At 36.7% G+C, this 18,648-nt stretch overlaps 2 protein-coding genes and 1 pseudogene across 2 annotated transcripts; 1 reads left to right on the top strand and 2 right to left on the bottom strand.

Moving 5' to 3' along the window:
• Positions 1 to 231: 231 nt before the first annotated feature.
• On the bottom strand, positions 232 to 18,205 carry LOC140828448 (uncharacterized). Its single transcript, XM_073191414.1, has 8 exons — positions 18,152 to 18,205; positions 17,493 to 17,879; positions 16,872 to 16,989; positions 11,564 to 11,858; positions 11,111 to 11,183; positions 10,865 to 10,955; positions 10,705 to 10,784; positions 232 to 649 (listed from the first exon to the last, which is right to left on the bottom strand). Exons 1-4 carry the CDS (start codon positions 18,203 to 18,205, stop codon positions 11,620 to 11,622), a joined length of 798 nt encoding a protein of 265 aa, XP_073047515.1. The 3' UTR covers positions 232 to 649; positions 10,705 to 10,784; positions 10,865 to 10,955; positions 11,111 to 11,183; positions 11,564 to 11,619.
• The window catches only part of LOC140827922 (uncharacterized), a 47,984-nt pseudogene continuing 29,567 nt past the window's right edge, over positions 232 to 18,648 (bottom strand).
• On the top strand, positions 12,131 to 14,118 carry LOC140828585 (uncharacterized). Its single transcript, XM_073191526.1, has 2 exons — positions 12,131 to 13,303; positions 13,624 to 14,118. Exons 1-2 carry the CDS (start codon positions 12,424 to 12,426, stop codon positions 13,656 to 13,658), a joined length of 915 nt encoding a protein of 304 aa, XP_073047627.1. The 5' UTR covers positions 12,131 to 12,423; the 3' UTR covers positions 13,659 to 14,118.

The following is an 18,648-nucleotide window of genomic DNA, read 5'->3' on the forward strand; positions in this document are numbered from 1 at the left end:
AGAGGCTAACCATAATCATATTTGTAGAAGTATTTATGATTGAACATGATCTTGATAACTTTATTAAATAGTTGAATTCTACATAAAAAAGTTTGATCGTTTCAATCCTTGGATTAATCGAAGTGATGAAAAGTTCAAACAATAACAATTGGAATTCTAAACCAAACCACACAATAGCTCAATAAACAATTCACAAGTTTATACAGGTAACTTCATTCACATATATAAACGACAGAAATAGACAGTGTATTTAATTCAATCCAATGAATTTGGACTCAAGAAATCGTGTTTCCATCATGCGTTACATGATAATGAATACAAAATTTACTTGATAGAACCAGTTTCTGATAATGTGGCCTCTCCATCAGCAGCATAAAAAGAATTCAGCAATGTCCTGCATATCGTCCCAACTCATTGCTAGTGATCCCATCGTCTTATATGCTCCCATTTCGTCTAATATCGAGCAACCAAATCATTGAGCCACCAGTTCATAATTCTGTTATCCAGTTACTTATACCAGATTGCTGTTTTGAGCAACTTGTACGCGCCGCCACGAAAGGAACCGAATAAACAGAGTGTTGAAAAACATAGTCAGTCCAAATCCTAGTCCTGATGCTAGCAGAATTGATAAAACTGGTGATAACTGAAGCTGCAAAACCAACAACAATGAAACGAAGGATAAGAAAAAAAGACATTGGTAGCAAATATGCATGTTAGAGGATAAGCATGCTTGGTTTCATTCTCGTGTGACTCAACTTGCTTTATTTTTCGGGTTTTGCAAAAGGTTCGAACCAATAGCACGTGGTTTTTGAGCTAACATCAATATTATTTGATTTGATGATAATTATTGAACTCCACGTTCCAACATATTTCGAACCAAATTCGAGACAATGTTCGACAGCTCCCGAGCTTCACCAAGTTATCATTCATGAACACTGTTAGGATTATTTTGTCCGACAGATGCCAAAAATAATGAAAATATCAGAATATGATATAAAATAGTAAATTCGTGTTATATCAGAATTAAATGTTGTGTCAGATGTTACAACATCTCGGACAACATCTACACGCAGCGGAAAATTAATAACACAAATTGACTTTAAATAAATAGATGGACAAGATTAAATATGCACAAGTATAAATACTTGTGCGGTGTGCGGTGCCTTATGGCAAAAATTAATCACTAGAAAACCAAATTGTTTACACAAAAACCTATCACTAGTGATTAAGACTAAAATCAATTTCCTCAACAAGTTGAGAAAACAAATGCTTTCTAAAACAAATAACCATAATAAAAAATTAATCAAGAAAGCTAAAAACGTGAGCCAAAAGATTGGAGTAACAGAAACGATCTTCAGCCAACTTCGTTACGGATGTTGTCTGCAGATGTTCCCAACATTCAAGACAACTCACGGTTTCTGCACTATTCAAAACAGCATGTCCCTCGAAGGATTATTTCTCTGACTTTTTCACGACGTGCACAAGTGCGTGTAAGTATGTATGATTGAGAGAGGAGAGCACCACGAAAATCTCCCACGAAAAACTCCCACGAAAATCACCTCACGTGAAAACTCTTCACGAAAACTCTCCACGAAAAACACTTCGTCTCCACGAAAATTCTACACACAAACTCTCTGAATTTTTCCCACGAAAATTCTTTCTTTTAAGCCCAAGGAAATCACCTCCACGAAAATCCTACACGTGAACTCCTCCACTAAAACTCTCTCTCTCTACAATCTTCTCTCTATTCACTCTGTATCACCTCACGTTGATACCTCTTATGTATATCTTTCATCTCTCCTCGAGTTTATCTTGCATAAAGAAATCTATAAGATATGGTAAACAAGAATTCTATTAAAAACAAATCAATAATACCAAATCATGTAAATCACTATCAGAAATATTATATCTAGAAGATATTTATCACAAAAATAATATCTAGAAAAGTAAAACAAAATATTCCACATGATATTATATCACAATAAAATCTTAACATAATTATCTAGAAAGACAAAACCACAATTAAATATTATACTCAATCAAATGAACAAGGAAATATAATATTAGAGAAATTATTTAAGATAAGAAATTATATCAATTAAATAAAGAAAACATATTTCCCTTCAATCTCCCCCTTTTTGCCTTTCTGGACAAAATCAAATCAAACTCAATTTCTCAGTTAAGCTCCAGTTAACTCCCCCTCAATATGAGAATTTTTCTCCCCCTGAATAAAATCAAGTTAGTACGGGTGTTGTTCGTCGTGTTGGCAACACCTGAGACAACACCTGCAAAAACCATTAATAGTTCATTAAAACAGAATCATATCAGGGAAGCAGAACTTTAACATAGCAGAATATTAAAAATGAAATCAAGTAAAGATATCAGATAGATGGTATCATGTGATCCTTTCAATTCACAGTCCCGTGATCCTTTCAATTCACAGACCCTTGAGTTTGAGTCGCATCTTCTCCCTCTTTTTGTCCAGAATGGACATCCACCTCCATAGCCAGATGATAGTCAAAAACTAAGTTCTTACAGAAGACAAGATCAGCTTTAACGAGTAATCACTATCCAAAATTACCGAATAATTGCGTCAAGAATCATTTTAAAAAAATTCCAGAATTGAAACCCACATCGAATTAACACCACTGAACCATCAAAAATCACAAATATTCAATTTTTAGCAAAATCCGGATTTTCATCGAATTTTCTCTGTTGAAATACGTATACCCTCTGGACCAATAATATTCACAATGTTATATTTATGCATGACCTATTTATGCCTAATAACAGAATGTAACAGAAATAGAAACATGAAAACAAATATGAGATATGTTCACAAATGAAGTGTTTTCACAAATGTTGGCAACATCTTCTGACAACACGCACAATTCCATAAAAACAATTTTTATTTTCTTCACACTTGAAAAGACTTATCAACTTTCTGATCATATAAGTGGTAGCTCCCACACTAGAAGAACGATATTCTTTAGGACTCCTCTAGGTAGCTTTTTCCATTTTTTTCTATTTTTGCCCTTTGTATTAAATTCAGAAGAGGTAGTTCTCACACTAAAATCACAGTCTTCATTGGACTCTTTTAGGTAGCTTTTTCCCATCTTTTCTTCTGATACAAAGCATATGCATAATTGATTTTTCTTTTTACTCAATCTTTTCAAGTCACTTTTCGTATGAGACAATGTCATGGGTTGTGATTTAATCAGATTTTTAAGCATATCCAAGTTTGTTAATTTTAGATAGAACAAGAAATTGTAAGTGCACCAGAAGATTTATGCAACATAGTGATAACACATCATATAACAGTATGAATGAAAAATGCAGAATGTCTAATGCCTAAAAATGCACATGCATGTTAGATGTTGTACAAGATGTTGTAACATCTGAGACAACATCAATGTATGATTAGGCTGAACATATGCTAAGAGATTTCCTAAGGTTAGAGAATCTCTCAAAGTCTAATGATTTTGTGAATATGTCAGTCAGTTGGTTATTTGTACCAACAAATTCAATTCGAATCAATCTTTTTTCTACTAAATCTCGAATAAAGTGGTCTCTAATGTCAATGTGTTTAGTTCGAGAGTGTTGTACTGGATTTTTTTTTTTGAAATATCAATTGCACTAGAATTATCACAGTATCCGATTTCTTTCTAATGAAACTAACCCATGAAAATTGTGAGAAATCATCAACATAGACTTGAAAAAATAAGAATCTCACCTTTAGATTTCTGAATAAAAAGGTTTTGTCTACCTCACCTCGTTTGAAGCCAATTTCCAGTAGATATTCACTCAATCTGTGAGTATAAGGAGCTCATGCAAATAAGTCCAGCCATCTTTCGGTAATCCACTTTTTCTTTCTGTCGAGTTTGGACACCTTCATGCATACTTCCAATTATTTGAGATGATGGATGATTTTTCTGAATTTTACTTGGAATATTCTGTCCATCATCGTTATTCGTTTCATCCTCAGCTTCAGTGGATTCAGTGTCAAGTGTTGTGTCAGATGTTGCAACATCTGGGGCAACATCTGCATTTTCCAGTGATATTGGAATTTCCAGAAACTCATCCACATCATCTTCAGCTGTTTTCTTCTTCAAATCTGCACAGTCATAAAAAACAACATTAATGGATTCCATAATAGTCCTAGTTCGTAAATTAAACATGCGGTAAGCTCGACTATTAATTGCATATCCCAAAAACAAACATTTATCACTCTTTGAATCAAATTTTGCAAGTTTATCCTTGTCATTCAAAACATAGCACACACAACCAAAAACATGAAAATATTTAAGGTTAGGCTTCTTTCTCATAATTATCTCATACGATGTCATAGTCGAACCACTTCTCAAATACGCCCTATTTGAAATATGACATGCGGTGTTAAGGGTTTCTGCCCAAAAACGCTTTGAAATGCACTTTGAAGTCAACATCACCCTTGCCATTTCTTGAAGTGTTCTATTCTTACGTTCGGCTATCCCATTTTGGTGTGGTTTCTTTGGAGCGGAAAATTCATGTGAAATACCTTTCTTGTCACAAAAAGATGAGAATGAGGAGTTTTCAAATTCCTTACCATAGTCAGTCCTTATCCTTGTCACCTTCAAATTATGAAAGTTTGTAATCCTTGTGACCAATTTTTTAAATACATTGAAAGTGTCTGATTTCTCCCTAATGAAACTTATCCATGAAAATTGTGGGAAATCATCAACACAAACAAATGAATACTTCTTACCTCCAAAACTTTCCACTTCCACATGACCCATAAGATTCATGTGTAGCAATTCGAGGCAACGTGTTGTCCCAAAGTGGGGCAACATGTGATGTGACACGCGAGTTTGCTTACCCTTTTGACAGTCTCCACAAACATATGGTGTACTAGATGATAGGTTAGGCATACCTCGTACATCATCGTACTTACTCAAATTCTTCAGGGTTTTGAAACTAGCATGTCCAAGTTTTTGATGCCATAGGTCGAGTTCACTAACTTCTGCATGTTTGCATGAAAACTCTTCACATATTTGGTAGAAATTGTCCGAAGACCTTGTACCTGTCATAATGCACATATTAGTTTCATCAAAAACTTCACAAGTATGTCTATCAAACTTAACAAGCAAATTATCATAACACAATTGACTTATGCTTATCAAATTCAAATTTAATCCTTCAACATGAAGCACATTGTGGAGCTTTGGTAGTCCTTCCACATTCAAAGTTCCCTTTCCCACAATCTTTCCTTTAGCTCCCCCTCCATAGGTCACTCTACCACAATTTTTTTCAACATAATCGATGAGATGTTCTCTTGAACCTGTCATGTGGCGTGAGCTTCCACTATCAAAGTACCAATGACATGCAGTATTAATTTTCAATGAAGTATAGACAACATTACAGTGAGTTTTTACCTTTGGTACCCAAATTTGCCTTACTGTAGGTCGATGGTGGGAGGTGTTGCGGGAAATGTTGGACAACATTCGGGGCAACATCCTGCTCGACTTTCGATTCATGCAGTCATCCCTGAGTTTAAAACAGTATGGCCTGATATGTCCAGGCTTAAAACAATAATGACATACATACCTGCGTTTTCTTTTCTTAGGCACGGGTGCGGCATGTTGTCTTTTTGGAGGAGATCTTTTGATCGGCGGTTTGGATTGTGGTTGTATGGATGTATCATCCTTTCCCTTCACAAAGATAGTCGACTTGGAAGATTCACCAATCTCAAACACACTGTCTTTGAAGTCTAAGCATTTTTGTCATCTCTTCCCATCAAAAGTATGGATTCAAGCTTGGATGTGCTTGAATTGAATTTGGACAAAGTTTCTGTTGCCTTTTGAAGCTCTTCTTTGGTCTTACCAAGTTCCAAATCCTTTTTGCTCAAAAGTACTTCAAGTTTGGCAACTACGGCTTTTAGTTCAACGTTCTCCTTCATGAGACTTGAGTTCAACTTGTTTCACTTGGTTCAATCTTCAAACAACTCTTCATAAAGCTTTTGCACACTCTCAAGATTGAGTTCTTCATAATCAGTCTCTGATCCATCATCCCCACTTAAATTTCCAGAAGTTGTGGAGTTCAAACATACTGAATTTTTGCAAATGTTGAGGCCCGGTGTGGCAACACCTAGGTCAACACCTAAAGGATTCACTTGCAACCAGCGTTTTTCTTCATTCCTTGGTCGAAACTGTTGTTGGACAGGAGGTTTAGGAGCTGGTGGTCGAAGTGTTCTGTTTGCAAGTGAAGTGTCCATTAAATATTTCTGTCAAAACAAAATAAAAACCAGAATCAGCATTTAGTATATCAAGAGTTGGCTCTGATACCACTTGTTAGGATTATTTCGAACCAAATTCGAGACAATGTTCGACAGCTCCCGAGCTTCACCAAGTTATCATTCATGAACACTGTTAGGATTATTTTGTCCGACAGATGCTAAAAATAATGAAAATATCAGAATATGATATAAAATAGTAAATTCGTGTTATATCAGAATTAAATGTTGTGCCAGATGTTACAACATCTCGGACAACATCTACACGCAGCGGAAAATTAATACCACAAATTGATTTTAAATAAATAGATGGACAAGATTAAATATGCACAAGTATAAATACTTGTGCGGTGCCTTATGGCAAAAATTAATCACTAGAAAACCAAATTGTTTACACAAAAATCTATCACTAGTGATTAAGACTAAAATCAATTTCCTCAACAAGTTGAGAAAACAAATGCTTTCTAAAACAAATAACCATAATAAAAAATTAATCAAGAAAGCTAAAAACGTGAGCCAAAAGATTGGAGTAACAGAAACGATCTTCAACCAACTTCGTTACGGATGTTGTCTGCAGATGTTCCCAACATTCAAGACAACTCACGGTTTCTGCACTATTCAAAACAGCATGTCCCTCGAAGGATTATTTCTCTGACTTTTTCACGACGTGCACAAGTGCGTGTAAGTATGTATGATTGAGAGAGGAGAGCACCACGAAAATCTCCCACGAAAAACTCCCACGAAAATCACATCACGTGAAAACTCTTCACGAAAACTGTAACGAACCGTATTTCTCATACTTAAAATTTGCGGAAAAATTAAAAATTTTCTTAAATAAAAACATCCACACGGTCGTCACCCATCATTCATAAAATATCTTTAAAATCAACCATCACAATTAAAGTTTGCTAAAAGAAAAGCTGTCTCACATCCAGAACATAAAATCAGAGTATAAATGTTTTCATGCTTAAAATCTTAAAATAACGTAGGCGGTCCTCGGGTCTAGCCTCCCACTCAGTCCAAGCCTGCCCCTTGGTCAGCACCTCCGGTCTCCTCAACATAGTCACCTGCATCGATCAAGTCTAGTGAGTCTAAAGACTCAACACGTATAAACTGGGATAACGAGTACTACATAATAAAATTGCATTCATCTTAAAAATAGGACGTACATAATTTGAAACTTGAGCTTGCATAATAACTTGAACTTGCATACATATATAGACGTGCCATAACGTGAAACTTTCATGATCATAACTGCATACTTGAGCATACTAAAACATACATGACTTCATTTTGCATAGAGGATGTTTCAAAGCAAGTGACCCATACATAATAAACGCCTGATCAGACACACCACAGTACTGGGCTGACAGGGACGTATCCACTGCCGCATACATGAGATCCCCGTTCATAATTTAACGGGCTGGTTGGTCCCCGTTCATAATTTAACGCTTCCCAACCACGATCTAACCCGTTCATAATTTAACGGGGCGGAGAGGTCCTCGGCCACGTTCACCGACTTCCAAACCCATTCATAATTTGGTCACAAGTCAATTAGCATACCTCAAAAACTTAAACATATTTTCTTTGCACGTCCTACATACTTACTTGGCGTTGAGGGATTCGTTGGACTTCGATCGGGGCCGTTGCTGCGCATACTGATCATGAATTGACATGCTTAACTTGCATACTTAGACGTAGGTAATCATGCTCACTTACGAGTTCATTCAATTCCTTAGGACGTTCTACAATTCCCATGACTCGACTTTGTAAATCATTGTACTAACCCATGACGTCTAACCTCAAAGCATACTAAATTATTTTTCCCCAAAAATGAAGGACACGGACCCCGTATCTACATCCGTGTAGGGGTCCGTGTAGGCTCTGGAAATTGACACCGAAGGAAAGCAAAGGCACGGACCCCGTGTCAGGGTCCGGGTGAGGGTCCGTGTAGGTACTTGAAATATACACTAAGTGAAACCCAAAGGCACGGACCCCGTGCCCTCATCCGTGTAGGGGTCCGTGTAGATACTAGAAAAAGACTCCGAGAAGAAAACAAAGGCACGGACCCCGTGTCAGGGTCCGTGTACGGGTCCGTGTACCCACTGTAATCGCGAACTTACGAAAATTCTGAACACCTAATATTTATCCTTCTAGACTCGGTTATACGGACCATGCACCGACACCTCGAGACCCATCCTAGCATTCCATAATATCAATACAAGTTGTACAAACGTTCCAAAGCAATAACGTTCGCTCTACGACACAAACAACCCAAAATACGACCAATGACATCAACCGTCTCCTACGACTTCTAATTACTTCGAGTGCCTATCGACATGAAACGAAACCTCAAAGACACTCTTAACATCACTACTAACATACCCGTAAGCAGCAACAATCGCCCGTCGATCTCCAACGAAACCTGCAACAGAAACTTAAAGAAACACAATTTTCGTAAAAGTCACCGTTTGAGCAGTTCCACGAAAAGCATCCTAACTCACTCAATTTTCATCCAAAAATTTCGAATTATATATCCAATCGAAGGTATCGAGACGTTCTACAATTTTCTAGTTGAAAGTTTTCTCAAATTATGAACTGCAAATTCGCAGTATTCAGAAAGGACAGTAAAAACGAGTTTTCAGATCTAAAATCCATTCAAAACCGATCCGAATCAATTTCCGTTCAAACGACGAACGTCACACACATACTTTTACGCATAAAACAACGCAACGCTTAATATGACATGATCGATACAGAAAGAACAGATTATACGTGCCTTTTGATATTAAAAATACCGTACGACGACACCGAAGCGGAGATGGAAGCGAGGTTGATCCGGGACGAACGTGGCACCGATTTCTTGCAATAAAATTCACCAAAAACTCGATGGAAAGATAAGGGGAAGGGGGCGGCTGCTTTTCTCTCAAGAACCCTAGCTTTCTTCTTTTTCAAAATAATAAAATCTGAATGTGTGTGAGTGTGTGTGTATCGGTGTGTGTGTGTGTGTGTGTGTGTGTTAGGTGTGTGTAAAAGTGTGAAAATCGTGTAGTGTGTGTGTGTGGCTAGATTAGGGGGTTAAAATATTGTTTAAAAATGAATTAACCAATAATTAATAGTTAATCCTCCTTAGAAATAAATACACACTAATTTCAATTAAACTCCTAATTCAAATAACACACACAAAAGTGCTAATTTTAAAAGTTTCAAACTCTTAAATAATTAAGCACATAAATAAGGATTTTAAAATGCTAAACTAAATAAATTATTTAAAATGCCCCTTCCTAACTTAAAATAAAACACCGCATAAAATTTCCAAAATCGTCACCGGTCTCCTCCTCGATCCCGCCTCGAATAATCGCCTGGAACATGAAACTTGAAAAAATGTTTTAACGTGCATCCCATAAACGTAAATAATTTAAAATAATGCATTTAAATAAATTATGCATGACTAAAACTCATTTAAAAGTAAATAATTGATCTAATAATTAAATAAATGCATAGGTTATACGTGTACTGAATTTTTGGGCACTAGAAAAACTCTCCACGAAAAACACTTCATCTCCACGAAAATTCTACACACAAACTCTCTGAATTTTTCCCACGAAAATTCTTTCTTTTAAGCTCCCAAGGAAATCACATCCACGAAAATCCTACACGTGAACTCCTCCACTAAAACTCTCTCTCTACAATCTTCTCTCTATTCACTCTCTATCACCTCACGTTGATACCTCTTATGTATATCTTTCATCTCTCCTCGAGTTTATCTTCCATAAAGAAATCTATAAGATATGGTAAACAAGAATTCTATTAGAAACAAATCAATAATACCAAATCATGTAAATCACTATCATAAATATTATAACTAGAAGATATTTATCACAAAAATAATATTTAGAAAAGTAAAACAAAATATTCCACATGATATTATATCACAATAAAATCTTAACATAATTATCTAGAAAGACAAAACCACAATTAAATATTATACTCAATCAAATCAACAAGGAAAGATAATATTAGGGAAATTATTTAAGATAAGAAATTATATCAATTAAATAAAGAAAACTTATTTCCCTTCAAACACATTTCAAATTAATCAAGCTTACGAATCCAAGTAATATTCTAGCCTCGACTTTTAAACCTAAGGGTTTGGTTCAACTTGAAGTAAAATTCAATCCTTGGTTTGAGTTTGAGTTGAACTAAATTCCGAGCTCCCCAAGAAAGTTCGAGCTCGAGATCAAATTTAGACGGACAAGAAGTATTTAGCTCACTTCAATATGTTTCTGTTATTATGCCAGAGGCCAAAGAGAGAAATTATTGGCCTGAGGGACCAACAATCCTCCAAACGATTATTCCAAAGGGGAAAAACATTGAAATTCACGTTGAAACCGATTTTAGGCATCGAGTTAGAGCTATAATTAAATGATTCTCACCAGTGCATAGAAAATATGGAGAAACAAGGTTGCAAGTGCAAACTCAACAGCTGAATATGTCCATATGTACTCTTTAACAGCTGCAACAAAAACAGGTAAACTCCAAAATACATGCCGTCAATGTACCAACCAAACAAAACGTCGTGGAATATTTGCATACCTAGGATAACTGCAAAGACAGATCCCGTAAATCCCAATGTGAAAGCCAATGGCGCAGAAACTACAAGTGTGTTAGTCCTCAAGTCAGGGATCTGTGACATAAATTAGAATGCTTATACAGTAAAAATACATAAAATTGTCAACCCCAATTATGCATTGTCAGATGGCTTAGTTTCTACTCCATCTTTCGATGGGGGAAATATGTAAGTGAACCAAATTATTTGCGTCTTATTGCTAAATAACTTACCAATAGCTGCTCAAGGAGGAAGAAATAGCAAATTGTGCTAATCAAGATGAGCACCACAAAGTCTTGCCAAGCGCTGGGAACATGTTGAATAAGCATAGTCAAGTTCCTCAATCATTTTTCTATAACCGTATATCACACAAGAGGAAGAAATTTGGTGTATTTTGGTGTGACATATATAAAATTATCAAAATACCATAGACACTTTTCAATAAGGTGAGTTTAATGATTAGAAATACCAGCATTCATGCTACATATCAAGCAAAAGGTTTTCTTTGATATCTTTGGTTCCTCAAAGATCGAATTTATCAAAATATCCTTACTTTTTTTATTTATATAGACAGTTAGAACTTAAAATTTTCTTTTATCATAAATAAAATTTTGAACCAAGTAAAATAATCTGATTTTTATTGACAATCTGGAAGTATAAGCCTTTATGTGATAGATAAAGATCACCTAATTGAATTTGGTTGGCTCTGTTCTCGATTCTCTCTCTGAATAGCATTTGGCACTCAAAGTATTATAACAGGTAAATTTGAAACTTCTTTCCCACAGACCTCACAAGATCTGTTTCCTTTCGTGCTAAACCATTTGATTGCACAACCTTCATGAACTAGTTGGAGGGCACCTTTACAGCTGCACTCCATCTTGAGTATATTTCTTTCATCACACGTATCAAGACAGATTCGGCAGACAGCTTCCTCTTTTGGAATCTCTTGATCCTCCGGGACAAGCGCAGGTGTTATTTGATCTAACTTGCACAAAGCCGTCAATTTCACAAATGGAAGATAATGAAAGCTTTAACAAAAAAATCAAAGTGTAATATCAAAATAAAATAAACCTAGAGAATCATATTTTAATTAACAAAGTATGCATGAAATTTACCAAGACAGCTAAAAGTGTAGAAATATGTGTCAGATTCTAGTTTCCTTATCTTAGGAATTACCGATAGTGTATTTAAGTTTTTAAACTCTTGATATTATCAAGGGTTGTTAGTTTGTTTCCTTAGGGTTGTGAGTTTGTTTCCTTTATTCTAGCTTTTTAGTTGTTCCTCCTCTTGTATTTAAACTCTGATTGATGAATAATAAAAATGACTCTCAAGAGCATATGTTGTCTCAGATTTCTTTATGGTATCAGAGCCATGACAAAATATGGAAACAATTATGGCTTCGCCTCGACTTCATCTGATCCTATCACAAACTCCCAACCAAACACATATCACTTCTCTGCCCAAGTCACGAGTCACAAACTCAACGGGCAAAATTATTTGCAGTGGTCTCAATCTGTCTTAATGTTCATTTGTGGTAAAAGCAAAGATGATTATATCACAGGTGCATCTACAGCTCCGAAGGAAAGATGATTCTACATTCAAAGCGTGGAAAGCCAACAATAATATGGTCATGTCATGGCTTGTCAACTCCATGACTCCTGAAATTGGTGAGAATTTTCTACTATATGCCACTGCTGCCGAGATATGGGAAGCAGCCAAGGTAACCTTCTCCAGTTCTGAAAACACTTCCGAAGTGTTTGAGACTGAGAGCCTCCTCTATGAGCTAAGGCAAGGTGATCTTTCTGTCACTCAATATTTTAGCTCACTCACGAGACATTGGCAGAAAATAGATCTCATCGACACTCAAAAGTGGACTTGTCCTGAAGATGGTAAACTCTACAGACAAATCGTTGAAACCAAGCGTGTTTTTAAGTTCTTGTCTGGACTCAACAAAGAATTGGATGAGGCCCGCGGGCGTGTCATAAGCATCAAGCCATTACCCTCACTCAGAGAGGTATTCTCTGTTATTCGACATGAAGAGAGTCGAAGGAAAATTATGATGTGTGATTCCACAACACCTGTCTCAGTTGCTTCTGCTTTGGCAGCCTCTGTTGAAACAAAGAATCAGATACATGCTACCAAGGTTTCAAATGACAAAAAGAACCACAAAACACGTCCCTATTGTGAGCATTGCCGTCGTCCAGGACACACGAGAGAAACATGCTGGAAGATTCATGGCAAGCCTCATGACTGGAAGTCATCTCGATCCATTGAGCAAGAGACCCAAGGAAATGCAGCCTCAACCACACTATTTAGCAAGGATCAGTTAGAACTTCTCCAGAGTTTAATCAACCAGTCACATCAAATTCAAGCTCCACTGGCTCCGTCTTCTTCAACTACTGGAGGTGCTAATGTTGCTCAAAGAGGTAACATATCTCAGGCTGTTCACACCAGATCAAATTATTCATCCTCATGGATAGTTGAATCTGGAGCCTCTGATCATATGACTGGTAACCGGAGTCTATTTTCAGCATACTCACCTTGTGATAAGACAATTACAGTGAGTATAGCTGATGGTTCTAAGTCAGACGTTGTGGGTATTGGGACCGTGAATATCTCTCCTACATTACAACCTAAATCTGTATTTTTTGTTCCAAACTTGGACTGTAATTTACTGTCTGTTCATAAGCTAAATACAGATTTAAAATGTCTCACTCAATTCACGGCAAACTCATGTGTTTTTCAGGACTTGGACTCGGGGAAGATGATTGGCAGTGCTGAACTTCAAGAAGGATTATATCTTCTCAAACACCCTGATCCACCACCAGTTCCAACTTCAAACTTGGCATCTAGTTTTAGTTCAATTTCTGGTAATAATGATCAAGAAATTATGATGCTTCATTGTAGACTTGGTCACCCTAATTTTGTTTATCTCGCATGATTATTTCCATCATTATTTTTGAATAAGAATGCCAAGTTAATGCACTGTGATATTTGCCAACTCTCGAAGCATACACGTAATGTTTATCCCCCTAAACCATACAAAGCTACTCATCCTTTTTCTATGATCCATAGTGATATTTGGGGTCCATCTAGAGTACCTAATGTAACTAATACCAAATGGTTCTTACTCTTTGTGGATGATCAAACTCGGTTAAGTTGGGTATTTTTAATGAAAGCCAAATCAGAAACTAGCAAAATATTTAAACAATTCCATGCCATGATTCAAACTCAATTCAATACCAATATCCAAATTGATCACACTGATAATGGAAGCGAATATTTCAATTCTGTTCTTGGTGATTATTTCCTCTCTCATGGTATTGTTCATACTAGTTCTTGTGTCAAAACTCCCCAGCAAAATGGAATTGCAGAACGGAAAAATAGACATCTCTTAGAAGTTGCCCGGTCTATTATGATCACGTCCAATGTTCCAAACCACTTCTGGGGGAGGCTGTACTCACCGCAACTTACCTCATCAATAGAATGCCATCCAGGGTACTAAATTTCTCAACCCCGTGTCAAATATTACTCAAAACCTTTCCAAGCACTAGGTTGCTCCTCAATATATCACCAAAAATCTTTGGATGTTCAGCCTTTGTCCATCTATATGACCAAAGTAAACTTGCTCCAAAGTCCCTTAAATGTATTTTTTTAGGGTACGCTCCTTCCCAAAAAGGTTACAAATGTTACTCACCATCTCACAAAAAATTCTTTCAAACTATGGATGTCACTTTCCTAGAACACAAACCTTTTTACCCCAACTCTTCCATTCAGGGGGAGAATGTGAGCGAATATCAGAATTGGGAGTACACATACCAAGATCAATTTGATGTTCCTTCTGTGGTTCCTTCTGTGTCGATAACCACATGTGTTTCTAATGCTCCTACTGCATCTGTTCCTACAACTCAAATTCAAGCTCCACCAGATAGCCGAATGCCACAAGTTCAGGGCTGCCAAGAATCAACCACAACTCCAAGGTCCCCTGACCATGATCCAGGTACATCTGAACTTGGTAGCAACTCCAATACTGACTCTATAACTGTTAATGAACTAGATTTGCCTATTGCATTGAGAAAAACAGCTCGTACTCACACACCTTATCATATTGAAGACCATGTTTACTATGGGAAATTGTCATCTCAATACCGAGCTTATGTTTCTCAAGTGGATCAAGTGAACATACCTAATACAGTGTACGAAGCACTTGCCATTCCAGATTGGAAAAAGGCTACTTATGAAGAGATTAGAGCACTGGAGAAAAATAATACATGGGAGATCAATGTATTGCCTCCTGGAAAGCGTACGGTTGGGTGCAGATGGCTATTTACGATGAAACACAATGCTGATGGTACAATTGAAAGGCTAAAATCTCGACTTTTTTGTTGCAAGAGGTTACACTCAGACATATTGGATTGATTATCAGGAGACTTTTGCTCCAATTGCTAAACACAACACCATACGAGTCCTTTTATCTTTAGCAGCAAATTTGGACTGGCCACTTCACCAATTTGATGTGAAGAATGCATTCCTAAATGGTGATCTCACAGAAGAAGTATATATGGATATCCCTCCTGGATTTGAAAATCAACGCACTCGTGGCAAGGTGTGTAAATTGAAGAAGTCTCTGTACGGTTTAAAGCAAAGTCCACGTGCATGGTTCAATAGATTTTCACGAGTACTCAAACAATATGGTTATTCTCAAAGTTAGGCTGATCACACATTGTTCTCTAAGAATACACACAGTGGAAAGATTACCATATTGAGTGTATATGTCGATGATATTATAATCACATGAGACAACGAGGAGGAGATTAAGTGCTTGAAGCAGATTCTAGCTACTGAATTTCAAGTGAAAGATCTAGGAAATTTAAAGTATTTTCTAGGCATGGAAGTAGCTCGTTCCCAGACAGGTATTTCTGTATCTCAACGCAAGTATACTCTTGATCTTCTAAAAGAAACGGGCATGCTTGGATGTAAACCATCTGAAACACCTATGGAGCCGAATTTGAAGCTTGATGCTGGAGACTCTGAAACTGCAGTAGAGAGGGGGAGATATCAAAGGTTGGTTGGAAAGCTTATTTACCTAGCTAACACCAGACCTGACATTAGCTTTGCAGTGAGCCTTGTCAGTCGATTTATGAGCAATCCCAAGGAATCTCACATGGAAGCTGTTTTCAAAATTCTTAGATACCTAAAGGGTTCACCTGGCAAAGGTTTATTCTTCAGAAAGAACACCAGTCGAAGCTTAGAAGTGTTTACAGATGCTGATTGGGCTGGTTCGAAAACTGACAGGAAGTCTTCCTCAGGTTATTGCACTTTTGTTTGGGTTAATTTGGTTATATGGAGGAGCAAGAAGCAAGCAGTCGTTGCTCGGAGTAGTGCAGAAGCTGAATATAGAGCTCTAGCTCACGGGATTTGGCTAAAACGCCTACTCAAAAGTTTACAAATTCCATTTGAACACTCCATCCATCTCCACTGTGACAATGAAGCAGCCCTGAGCATAGCCAAGAATCCAGTTCACCATGATCGCACTAAGCACATTGAGCTTGATAGACATTTCATTATTGAGAAGATTGAGAATCAAGATATTTCATTACACTATGTTCCATCACGTCTCCAAGTTGCAGACATTCTCACCAAGGCCTTACTCCGTCCTATGTTTGATAACTTGTGTGGCAAGCTAAACCTCATGAATGTTTATGGTTTAGCTTGAGGGGGAGTGTAGAAATATGTATCAGATTCTAGTTTCCTTATCTTAGGAATTACCGATAGTGTATTTAAGTTTTTAAGCTCTTGATATTATCAAGGGTTGTTAGTTTGTTTCCATAGGGTTGTGAGTTTGTTTCCTTTATTCTAGCTTTTTAGTTGTTGCTCCTCTTGTATTTAAACTCTGATTGATGAATAATAAAAGTAACTCTCAAGAGCATATGTTGTCTCAGATTTCTTTTAAAAAGAGAGAGAAATAACAAAGTTCATATTTATGAAACATACCAACATCGTTATCTGTAGCAAGATTTTCTTTGGTGGTAAAAGATGAAGATCTTATAATGAAAAAATTCTTCCTAGGCATAGAGAGAGATCGTGAAACAGTAGCTTGAGATGTGCTTGCCTATGGTAAATATGCCAAATAATGTGAAAGTTCAGCACAGCTATTAATTAATTTCTAGTCAATTTTAAGATATATAAACAATAAATACTTTTTCTTAACGCTCAAATAGGCATGTAAAGAGGGAATGGACTTGAAGGAAAGCCAGCCATAAGGAAGAGCAAAAGATATTTCTTTTTTGTTATATCCATCTAAAAATACTGAATGAGGTTAACCAGAACAACAATGTAAAATAATCGAACTAACATTCCACAGTCCATTGAGTGAACAGTAACCTTTAAAGGCTATATTCAACAATGGAAACAAGAATTAGAAACATTATAATCACAAGAAGATTTCAAAAAAGGGCATCCAATATTGAAAAAATAAATTTAAATCATATTTCACATATACTGAATACAAATTTGAAAATAAGGTACGCTAATAGACCTTTTCATCAATCTTTGACACCAAACTTGAACGAGAATATTCACATCAACCACAAAGAGGTATATAACTCATAATACCTGAGTTCTTTGTCTTTCACTAAATGTTGTGGTCGATGAAGGGGTGGTAATCAAAGGGGACAAGTTTGATGCAGGAGTCACCGGAAGGGACATACACTTCAAAGTAAAATTTCGCATAAGATTTTTCAAGATGGGACTTTCAGGAGTTGCCTTAGCATCTGAATTTAGAAGATGACTTCTTTCACCATCTAATGTCGTAGTCCTCTTTTTAAAGCTTAAACCACGAAAAAACCCTCCAGCTGAAGTATTTCCATTTACGAAACTTGGTGACTGGAGCAAATCCTTGCCACTTCTGACGCCCGAAGTATTTGAAGTTCTTGGAGGTATTTGAAGAATTAAATCCGAACAACGATTGATAGATCCTGCATTCGCCTTCGTATTCCTGTGCTATATGCTCGAGTTCATCGATCTAATGAATCACTTTCATCTAAAAACTTTGCACCATCTCGATATATTTTCTTAAACTTTTCGTACTCAAAGTCAAAGTCAATTTGCTTCTAAATTTTTGCTAACCGCATAAACATTTTGGTACAACCCTTCTTTTTGCAACAAATTTTCATATTTTGTGACAAATGCCATATACAATGATCATGATGTGCATTTTTGTAAACGTCTGCAACTGCTGCAATGATGCCCGAATGTCTGTCTGAGATAATCACCAACTTTTCCTCATCAACCACTACTTCCAAGAGCTTTGTCAAAACCAACTCCATGAAGCAATGTATTCTACATCAACAACAGCCCAAGCCAAAAGAATCGAAAGGAATAGCTGCTCACTTGCCACTCGGCCATGAACGTCATTTAAATATATTATCTTCTTTAATTTCCCTTTCACTATTGTATTAAAAAAGCATAACCTACAAAACATATATAAGAATATTATAGAACATATCATATCCCTTGACCCACACATCAATATTCACAACTGTGGGTAGAGATGAATGTGGGTCGAGGTGTCTGCCTCGACCCAAATGTTACACACCTCGACCCAAATGTTGTCGAACCTCGACCCACATGTGCACCTCGACTCGCCTATATACACCTACACGTGTTCACCAACACACTATCTAGCAAATACGATCATGCTCGACTCATACCAGCACACTGCATTCATCTTCTCGACCCACACAATCAACTCATACTACCTTTCACTTTA

This window comes from Primulina eburnea, chromosome 3 (assembly GCF_022965805.1).
Source record: "Primulina eburnea isolate SZY01 chromosome 3, ASM2296580v1, whole genome shotgun sequence".
Taxonomy (NCBI): domain Eukaryota; kingdom Viridiplantae; phylum Streptophyta; class Magnoliopsida; order Lamiales; family Gesneriaceae; genus Primulina; species Primulina eburnea.